The sequence below is a fragment of the Chanodichthys erythropterus genome, chromosome 20 (genome assembly GCF_024489055.1).
Source record: "Chanodichthys erythropterus isolate Z2021 chromosome 20, ASM2448905v1, whole genome shotgun sequence".
NCBI lineage: Eukaryota > Metazoa > Chordata > Actinopteri > Cypriniformes > Xenocyprididae > Chanodichthys > Chanodichthys erythropterus.
In genome coordinates, this window is record NC_090240.1 from 39,084,306 (window position 1) to 39,094,639 (window position 10,334).

Sequence of the window (10,334 nt, forward strand, 5' to 3'; positions counted from 1 at the left end):
ACCACAGATAAAAGCTGTGAAATCAAATCATCTGTACAATATCTTACATTTGCATTTAGCAGTTTTATTCATTCCATGTTGGTTCAAACAAAGACAGTCCAGGATAAACCTGATATGAATCTACGGTTTAATCCAACCCCACAAATCCAGTCCAAACCCACGGTGGACCACAAAATATACAAGGCTTCTTTTCAAAATTCTAAAACTAATTTGTTTATTTGTCAGGTTTATCTGCAGCTTTCATCTTATTCTTTCGCCATCTCAGAGATCTCCACTCCGCTGGAGTCTGTGATCTTCTTTTCTAGTTTAGTGATGCGCCTCTTCAGTTTCCATTGTGCGGCCTCGTGTTCGGCTAACAGGCGGGCGTAGCAAGTCTGGACTTCATCCAGAACGCTGCTGATCTTCACTACCTTTTCCTCCATGTCTTTGGGATCGGGAACTTGCTTGGCCACCTCCAAATCCAGAAGATTGTCCTATGGATAAAAATCATAAAACATACAGTTATGCTGACACTCTACATCAGTGATCCCTAGTAAATCATCAAATGATTTAAATTGAGTTATATTAACAATCCTCATGCTAAATAAACAATAAAACCAGTCCCAGCCTTGTTTCCATCCACCTATTTTTATTGAAATTTTGGGATTTTGCCAAGATGCGCATAAATTCTAAAAATGCACAAAAAAACGTATGAGCTAAACTGAGGCGAATAGATTTTTTATCTGATAAGAAGCCATGCGCATAAACTATAATGGACACCGAATAAATTCCACACAGTGCATCAAAAATGTCATGTGACTTTGTGGGATGGGACAGCATAGCTGGACCAATCACATCACAGCATCTGAAATGTTGTTTTGGTCGCTCTGAAATGCCTGAGCTAAAGTGGTTCGGTAAAATGACTGACTTACATGCCTGCTTTCCCAAACACCCGCTTCTGAACGCAAAATAACATGCCCGTGTTTCATCTACCAAAGACCCACAGTGGCTTCTCCTACTGCAGCATCTTTCATTTTTCTTAGTGATATTTGGCACCAAATTATCAGGAAGTTACAATATTGTTCTCTTTGACTCACTGGATAGAAATGCTACTTCATTTGCAAATGTTTTATGCCATAATCCAATTTTGCACAAGTTCAATTCACAGCTTTGGATGAAAACAGTAGCTGGACACCTGGGGCCGTATTCACAAAACATTTTATCTCATCACCACTAAGAGTTCTCCTAAATAGCAGTAAAAGTTCTTAGTTAAGAGTTTTCTCTTAAAACCTATTCACAAAGCTGCTGAGACCAGCTTGTACTAAGGAAGAGACTGAAGTCTCAAGGTGCCCTAGATCCAGTTTTTAAAAGATGTAATATAAGTCTAAGGTGTCCCCTGAATGTGTCTGTGAAGTTTCAGCTCAAAATACCCCACAGATTTTTTTTACTTATTTTTTTTAACTGCCTATTTTGAAGCATCATTAACTATGCACCGATTAAGCGTGTGCTGCCCCTTTAAATCCTCACGCTCCCCACCCCCCCAAGCTCTTGACTATAAACAGTGCATAAACAAAGTTCTCACAGCTAATATAACCCTCAAATGGATCTTTACCAAGTGTTCGTCATGCATACTGCATGCATGCATCGGATCATGTGAGTATAGTATTTATTTGGATGTTTACATTTGATTCTGAATGAGTTTGATAGTGCTCCGTGGCTAAAGCTAACATTACACACTGTTAGAGAGATTTATAAAGAATGAAGTTGTGTTTATGAATTATACAGACTGCAAGTGTTTAACAATGAAAATAGCGACGGCTCTTGTCTCCGTGAATACAGTAATAAATGATGGTAACTTTAACCACATTTAACAGTACATTAGCAACATGCTAACGAAACATTTAGAAATACAATTTACAAAGTCAAATTCACTAAAAATATCATGATATCATGGATCATGTCAGTTATTATTGCGCCATCTGCCATTTTTCACTGTTGTTCTTGCTTGCTTACCTAGTCTGATGATTCAGCTGTGCACAGATCCAGACGTTAATACTGGCTGCCCTTGTGTAATGCCTTAAACATGTGCTGGCATATGCAAATATTGGGGGAATGCATATTAATGATCCTGACTGTTACGTAACAGTTAGTGTTATGTTGAGATTCGCCTGTTCTTCAGAGGTCGTTTAAACAAATGAGATTTACATAAGAAGGAGGAAACAATGGAGTATGAGACATTTCCATGTACTGAACTATTGTTATTCAACTATGCCGAGATAAATTAATTTTTTTCATTTCAATGGCACCTTTAAGCTAAGAGTAAGGGCGGGGTTGACCTCGTTGCTATGGATTATGCACACAGTGATTGGCTTAATCATAGAAATATTGTAGAATGAGGTGTCATGTTGCCATGCAAATGCCATAAAGGTTTTAAAATGTAGGCTAAGTGTCACTAATTAAACTAGTATATACAGTTAATTGTGGACCACCTCTTTGAAATCTGCATCTCAAGAGAATAAAGAATTCAAGCAACAAATTATGTTTTTGGGAGGAAAACATTCAAACTGTCTTTCTAATCCGCACGAGAAGAGGAATAAATACACAGACGAGAGCCGACTCGAGAACTTTGGGTTTGGGATAAATGTCAAGCTCGGAGCCCTCGATCCCCTTGGACAGCACACCAAATACGCTTATTATATATATATATTATATTACTCTATTCAATCATTTGTAAGTGTGAACTCATGAAAACCACTGCCACAGGTAATCTGACAATATTTATTTATTTGTTAAAGATTTATTTTTGGCGTCTCATCATAGATTTAAATCTAAAAATCAAAATGTATTGCATTTATGAAGAAAAGGTTCAGCACCCAAGGCTCAATCGCTATTGCCTCAATGGTGTTCAGTGTCTTTGGGTGGATTAGGACTGTTTGTGATTTGGTTTTAGTGACTCAGGAGTTTTCTTGACTAACCCTAACGTTTCACAGACTTAGGAGCTACTTTTAGCGCTAAAATGCTTTGTGAAATACTCTTAGAGCAAAATGTAGGTCTCCTAAAATTAGGACTGACACGCCCATTATTTTTAAGAGTTTCTCCTAAATCTGCAATTTAGGAGCTACTTTTAGCCTTAAGATGTTTTGTGAATACAGCCCCTGGTCACCACATTGAAACAGTACTTTGAATCCTTTCAGCGGCTCAATTTTTGTGACATCAACTTAAAATTTGGAACACAACTCGATTAGACATACAGCTTTGATTGCCTAGCAAATTTAGACTCCAAATTATTTCATAAAATATATGTTTTGTATAAAATGGAAAGTGTTTAGTTCAGTACATTTGCAGTAACTTTTTTACATTTTCATTTTTTTAAAAAGTGCTTTCACTTCTGCAATAATATGATTCTTAAAAAAGAAACCAACGTTGAGTTAATTTATTTTTTATTACATTTGTAGTACCAGAGGTATATATCATCTTAGACAGGAGGGCATTTGAATTACTTGGCCTTGGATTCAAAAGGGTTGAGAACTGCTGCTCTACACAGAGATCAATGCATTACTCTGAAAGGGCCTCATACCTTCATCAGGATTTGTCTTCCCTTCTCCTCTAGCATGGCCTTGGCATCTGGATATTCGGTCAGTGCCTCCATCAGGTCATCTTTGGAAAGGCAGAAGAGGTCCGAATAGCCAATGCTGCGGATGTTGGCGGTTCTGCGATTCCCTGCCCTACTGCCCTTGATGTTGAGGATGCTGATCTCTCCGAAGTAACTGCCGTCACTTAGCACCACAAACTGTGTGATGCCATCATCGGCCACCACCGCCAGTTTCCCTTCTTTAATGATGTACATCTCACGGCCGATATCACCCTTCTTGCAGATGTAGTCTCCAGGGCTGTAGACCTGCGGCTGAAGCTTCAGCACCAGCTCCACCAGCAGCCCGGCCTCGCAGTCTGCGAAGATCCGCACCTTCTTCAGAGTGTCCAGGTGGACGTTTATAGCGATCTCTGCCCTCAGCTTGTCCGGCAGGTATTTCAGAACTTCTTTCTCATCTACTGCTTTCTTGTTGGTCCACAAGTAATCAAACCATTTAATGACCCGTTTCTCTAGGTCTTTGGTGACCTTTCTGAAGGTCATGTACTGCTTAATAGCATCGATGCGAGCCTGGAAATCTGCTCGTGCCGCGTTTGCGTTCGTGATCATTGAACCGACATTACCGACAATGGTGGCAAAAATCAACACGCCCACCAGTAAGTCTGTTACCGCAAAGAAGTGCTCAGAGTTCTGTACGGGTGGTGGAGTTTCACCAATGGTGGTGAGGGTCAGGGTGGACCAGTACATGCTGTACGCGTATTTTCTCACCAACTGGCCAAACTCTGGGTCTGTGGGATCCGGGTACACAAACTCATCCGTTCCGAAGCCAATGGCCTTGGAGAACGAGTAATACATGCAGGCGTTCCAGTGGATGATGATCACGATGTACATGACGAGGTTGGAGATTCGGAACAGATTTGGAAAGTTAGTCCGTGTTTCAGTGCGCTGGAAAAACTCGAACAAGCGATTGATCCTCAGTAGCTTGTTCATGCGAATCTCTGGGTAGTTCAGCCCAAAGTAAAAGTAGAAGATGTCAGTGGGAACCATGGAGGCCAGGTCCAGTTTGAACTGGAGGCTCTTCATGTAGCGATCGCGAAGCTTCTTCTCATCTTTCACCAAGAGACCCTGCTCCAGATAACCTGAAAAAACAAACAAAGATTTCAACACGCTCAGCATTCATTAAGGACATGTCTCATAATGGAGCTGGAACTCACCTGTCCTGGTCCTGAACACCATGTCACACAGATACACCACATCAGATAAGAAATCCAAAATGAACCAGTAAATCAAGAAGTCCTCCTGCAATTCCTCAAAACAAGCTCTGAGAGAGAGACAGACAGAGAGAGAGAGTCAAGCTGAGATCCACATCTTCCTGAAAAAGTAGTTCAAGATCCTGCTACAGAACTAAACAGACTCAAATTCTATATTGTAGGGCAGGGATGGGCAATTTCAGTCCTGGAGGGCCGCTGTCCTGAAGAGTTTAGCTCTAACCCTCATCAAACACACCTGGACAAGCTAATCAATGTCTTCAGGAATACTAGAAAGCTGAACTCTGCAGGACCGAAGCTGCCAATCCCTTTTGTAATGGTCTGTTTCAGTGTAAGTTTTGCATCACATGAGGAACCACTTATGTGTTGAGTTTTGGTCATTCAAGTTCACCACAATCTTGCTAAAATCATTCAGATTTCTCAGATGACCTACTCCCTCCAAATTCAGTGTATAATCCTCTTGGATCACTAAGTAATCAATCCCTTAGCTGGTGCCCTGAAGGAAACGAAGGGAGGCTCCATCTGATACGCACACTCACGATAAGAGCTCTATTATCATTTGGAAAAAATGTATGTACCAGTTATCAATGTAAAGCTGCTTTGACACTATAGCACTATATAAATAAAGGTGACTTGACTTGACTTGACTACCTTGTATGACCAAAACTCACTACAATCGCTAAGACCAGAGTGTTGTTTTGAGACGTATTGCTCCTTATCTGTGATATGACAGAAAGATCAGGCACCTTGCTATGATGAGGACCCAATTATACATCACAGGACATGTGATCACAAACAGCCAGTGGTAGTACGTGTTTCCCGCTGGATCCACGACTTCAACCTCCTTTGGTCTGGAACAAAACATTGTGGAATATTTAGATGCAGAACAGCACACAGTATCTGTATCACCAGACACACATCCCATCTTCTATAGAGCACATTAGTGATCATCCACTTTATCAGCGGCGCCGGTTCCGGAAGTATTTTTTCCATTCATTTCTCCCATTGGGTTTTCAAAAAAGTCTTTGTTAAAGCATTATAAGCCATGAGAAAAAACCAACCAGCTACGAGGAGAATCACAACACTAAAGCAAAAACGAAGCAAAAAAGGTACAAGACTGTGAACTTAAAGGATTAGTCCACTTTTAAATAAACTTTTCCTGATAATTTACTCACCCCCATGTCATCCAAGATGTCTTTCTTTCTTCAGTCGAAAAGAAATTAAAGTTTTTGATGAAAACATTTTTCTCCATATAGTGGACTTCAATGGGCACCAAATGGTTGAAGGTCAAAATTAGTTTCAGTGCAGCTTCAAATTGTTCTACATGATCCCAGATGAGGAATAAGGGTCTTATCCAGTGAAACCATTGCTCATTTTCTAAAAAAAATTAAAATTTTATACATTTTAACCAGAAATGCCATTTTTATATGCAATATGCTAGTTCAATAGTATATAACAATTAGTTCAAACTTTGACCTGTGGAGGGCAGTAATACACTAGCAGTATCTACACTGCTGGAATTGAGGAGAAGAAGAAGAGAACATGAGCATTTCTGGTAAAAACTATAAATTTTCAATTTTTTTTTTAGAAAATGAGTGATGGTTTCTCTAGATAAGACCCTTATTTCTCATCTGGGATTGTGCTGAACAATTTGAAGCTGCAGTAAATTTTGACCTTCAACAGTTTGGTGTCCATTGAAGTCCACTATATGGGGTTGAGTAAATTATCAGGAAAAGTTTATTTAAAAGTGGACTTATCCTTTAATGGCTTTATTACAGTTTTTTACAGACGCTAGGACACATTTCTCAATTCTTAGGTCATTTTTGCAAAACTCTTTACACAGTGAGCAAAACAGAAGTCTATGTGGGCTAAACTGAGGATCATTTATCATTGCTTTGGCACAAAATGCATTCAATGACTTCATCTCTCAAATTTCATGAATTCTTTTCTCACTCAGACACAACAACTGCCAAAACTCTTTGTCCGTACAGGCCAATTTGCACATGCTTACATACTGTTTTCAAAACTGTTAAAATTATGTTCAAAACAATAACACCATACAAAACTGAATAAGAGCAATTTGCTACATTCCTACAGTAATATTTTAATGAAATATATTTTAAATCTTAAAATTAAATGCTATGAAAACAATTGAATTGTATCTGTATCAGTGGATGGTGTATACAAATTCGTGTATTTTGGAATTACTCAGTGCAAAAAAATAAAAATAAATAAACAACATAAAATATTGGTGAATTCTGCATCACGTCTGATTCATTCCAGTAACATATATTGCAGTGAATTATAAACAGAGATATGTCCTTGTTTTACACAAGAAAACATTGTATAATGCTACATGTTGTTAGTGTTTTTTAGGTCATTGTTTTGTGGGTGACAAAGTGTGTTTGTCGGCTGTCAACCTTTGCTAGTGTTCTGGAGTTGATTTGAGACCTGAATGAAGTGTTTTGGTAGTTGTAGTGCATTTTGAATGTGAAATGAACTGCTTTGCCAAGATGAAAGTTGGTTAGGAGAACTGTGTGAAGAGTTTTGCTAAAGTGACCTTAGTATTGAGAAATGTGTCCTAGCGTCTGTAAAAAACTGTAATTATTTTTTGCAAAATATGCATATATATATATATATATATATATATATATATATATATATATATATATATATATATATATATATATATATATATATACAGTACAGTCCAAAAGTTTGGAACCACTAAGATTTTTAATGTTTTTAAAAGTTTCGTCTGCTCACCAAGTCTACATTTATTTAATTAAAAATACAGTAAAAACAGTAATATTGTGAAATATTATTACAATTTAAAATAACTGCTTTCTATTTGAATATATTTGACAAAGTAATTTATTCCTGTGATCAAAGCTGAATTACTTCAGTGTCACATGATCCTTCAGAAATCATTCTAATATGCTGATCTGCTGCTCAAGAAACATTTAATGTGTACAACTGTACAAAATATTTGTGTACAATATTTTTTTTCAGGATTATTTGATGAATAGAAAGTTCAAAAGAACAGTGTTTATCTGAAATCTAATCTTTTGTAACATTATAAATGTCTTTACTGCCACTTTTGATTGATTTAATGCATCCTTGCTGAATAAAAGTATTAATTTCTTTAATTTTTTTTCAAAAAAATAAAAATAAAAATTCTTACTGACCCCAAACTTTTAAACGGTAGTGTATAATGCTACAGAAGCTTTGTATTTCAGATAAATGCTGTTCTTTTGAACTTTCTATTCATCAAGAAATCCTGAAAAAAAGTACACAACTGTTTTCAACATTGAAAATAATCATAAATGTTTATTGAGCAGCAAATCAGCATATTAGAATGATTTCTGAAGGATCATGTGACACTGAAGACTGGAGTAATGATGCTGAAAATTCAGCTTTGATCACAGGAATAAATTACTTTGTCAAATATATTTAAATAGTACACAGTTATTTTAAATTGTAATAATATTTCACAATATTACTGTTTTTTACTGTATTTTTAATTAAATAAATGTAGCCTTGGTGAGCAGACGAAACTTCTTTTAAAAACGTTAAAAATCTTAGTGGTTCCAAACTTTTGGAATGTACTGTATATATATATATATATATATATATATATATATATATATATATATATATATATATATATATATATATACATTTAGCTTTTTGCCGACTCTGATTAATGGGATCTTATGTACAGCATCATGGGTAATGTAGTTTTTCATCATGTATTCCACTGTTAAACATGATTATTTAGAAAAATAAGTTGAAATATAGCAGGCTGACAACTTCAGCAGAAGCAAATAGTATCAATTAACAACCTCATAGCTCACAGTAAAGTCTGTCTATATAGGTTTTTAAGCTATCATTGAAAATCAATTTCTCTATGGAGAAAATGAATGGAGTTTTTTGCTTCAGGAACCCTACTGTTTTACTCTGTTGTTGAAACAAACGTCATTCTGTTCGGTGCTGCTCTAGTTGCACAGAAATTACATGCTTCAATTAAAGGTGCAGTTAGCGATTTCTGAGAAACCAAACGAAAACAAACACGCCCCTACCCAAAATGATCACACCTCTATCTTGATAGCCCCACCTCCAAATTCACAAACACCCTATGCAACACATCCTATGCACCTCCCCCCTAATGATTGTATACACGCCCCTTACTGCTGATTGGTTCAATTGTGTTTTGGTGCTCTGTCCGATCCACTTTTTAATAGTGTTTCTCAGAAATTGCTTACCGCACCTTTAACAGTAACAAAGACACAAAGATGCAGGAATGACTGACTGTAGATGAACCTACTTCTCTTTCTCCTTTTCTTTCTCTTTTTCTTTCTCCTTTTCTTTTTCTTTCTCTTTCTCTTTGTCTTTCTCTTTCTCATCTTTTTCTTTTTTCTTTTCCTTTTTTTCTTTCTTCTCTTTTTTCCTGGAATAACACACACATACACACATATTAGATCATCATATGGGACTGAGAATGAAACAAATATTTAAAAAGCATCATCTTACTCTTTCTTCTCCTGTTTTTCTTTCTTTTTCTTCTTTTTTTCCTCTCTGTGAATATAAAGACAAATACAGATTAAAGGGGTTGAAAGCACCTTGCACGTGTTACAACTGAAATATGTAGTGATATGAAATATGTGTGTGTGTGTGAGTTTGTTTATATTACATTATGGGGACCAAATGCCAGCCACCGGTCCCCACAATGTAAATTAATTAATAAAAATACTAAATGATGTTTTTGTGAGAAAATAAAGGTGTGCACAGTTTCCTTTGATGGTTAGGTTTAGGGTTAGGGGTAGGGTAGGGGGATAGAAAGTACGGTTTGTACAGTATAAAATGCATTGTGGCCTATGGAAAGTCCCCACAATTCATAAATACAAATGTGTGTGTGTGTGTGTGTGTTTGAGAGAGAGAGTGTGTGAACTCACTCTTCATTGTTATTGTTGGTGTTGGTGTTGAAGTGAGTTCCAGCATCTGTTTGCTTTTTTTCTCTTTGGAAAAAAAAAAATTAAATCAAATCAATAACCATGAACTTGTCAATCATTAACCAACCACTGATTTCTATCTGAGATAATCCAATTATCTGTCACCCATAATGCATCACTCACATAATGTCCTCTGTGTCCATGGTAACCTGCTCCACCCCCTCTACGAGAAATCTGGGCGGGACCAGAGGCCTCACTCGTGCAGACATGGCAGCTGATTGGTCAAGCCACCTGCCCGTCACACACTTTTGCAGCAAAGAACAACATTTCACATTTATAAACTGTGCAGAGATAGTTTAAAACAACTGAGATTTAGATTAATTTCCATATTATTCACTATCATAAAGTAGTTGCATTAAATGTGTCGTGTAATTTCATAAATCTTGCAAAAAGCCAAATAAACTCGACTGAGGAATGTTATTTCACTTTAATAATGCTTTAAGTGTTAAAAAGAATTTAGACAATATGAAACACTGGATTTCTGTT

General features: G+C 36.9%; 1 protein-coding gene across 1 annotated transcript; it reads right to left on the reverse strand.

Moving 5' to 3' along the window:
• Window positions 1-245: 245 nt before the first annotated feature.
• On the reverse strand, window positions 246-10,057 carry cnga1b (cyclic nucleotide gated channel subunit alpha 1b). Its single transcript, XM_067370555.1, has 8 exons — window positions 9,972-10,057; window positions 9,792-9,854; window positions 9,370-9,414; window positions 9,164-9,286; window positions 5,583-5,687; window positions 4,783-4,889; window positions 3,557-4,707; window positions 246-473 (listed from the first exon to the last, which is right to left on the reverse strand). Exons 1-8 carry the CDS (start codon window positions 10,055-10,057, stop codon window positions 246-248), a joined length of 1,908 nt encoding a protein of 635 aa, XP_067226656.1.
• Window positions 10,058-10,334: the final 277 nt, after the last annotated feature.

Excerpts from the sequence above, each read along its gene's own strand:
- cnga1b (XM_067370555.1), bottom strand. The coding sequence starts at position 10,057 with ATGTCTGCACGAGTGAGGCCTCTGGTCCCGCCCAGATTTCTCGTAGAG. Across the intron at positions 9,287-9,369 it reads GAAAAACAGGAGAAGAAAGA|GAAAAAAGAGAAGAAAGAAA; the intron begins GTAAGATGATGC and ends GTGTTATTCCAG. Across the intron at positions 4,890-5,582 it reads TGGGTCCTCATCATAGCAAG|AGCTTGTTTTGAGGAATTGC; the intron begins GTGCCTGATCTT and ends TCTCTCTCTCAG.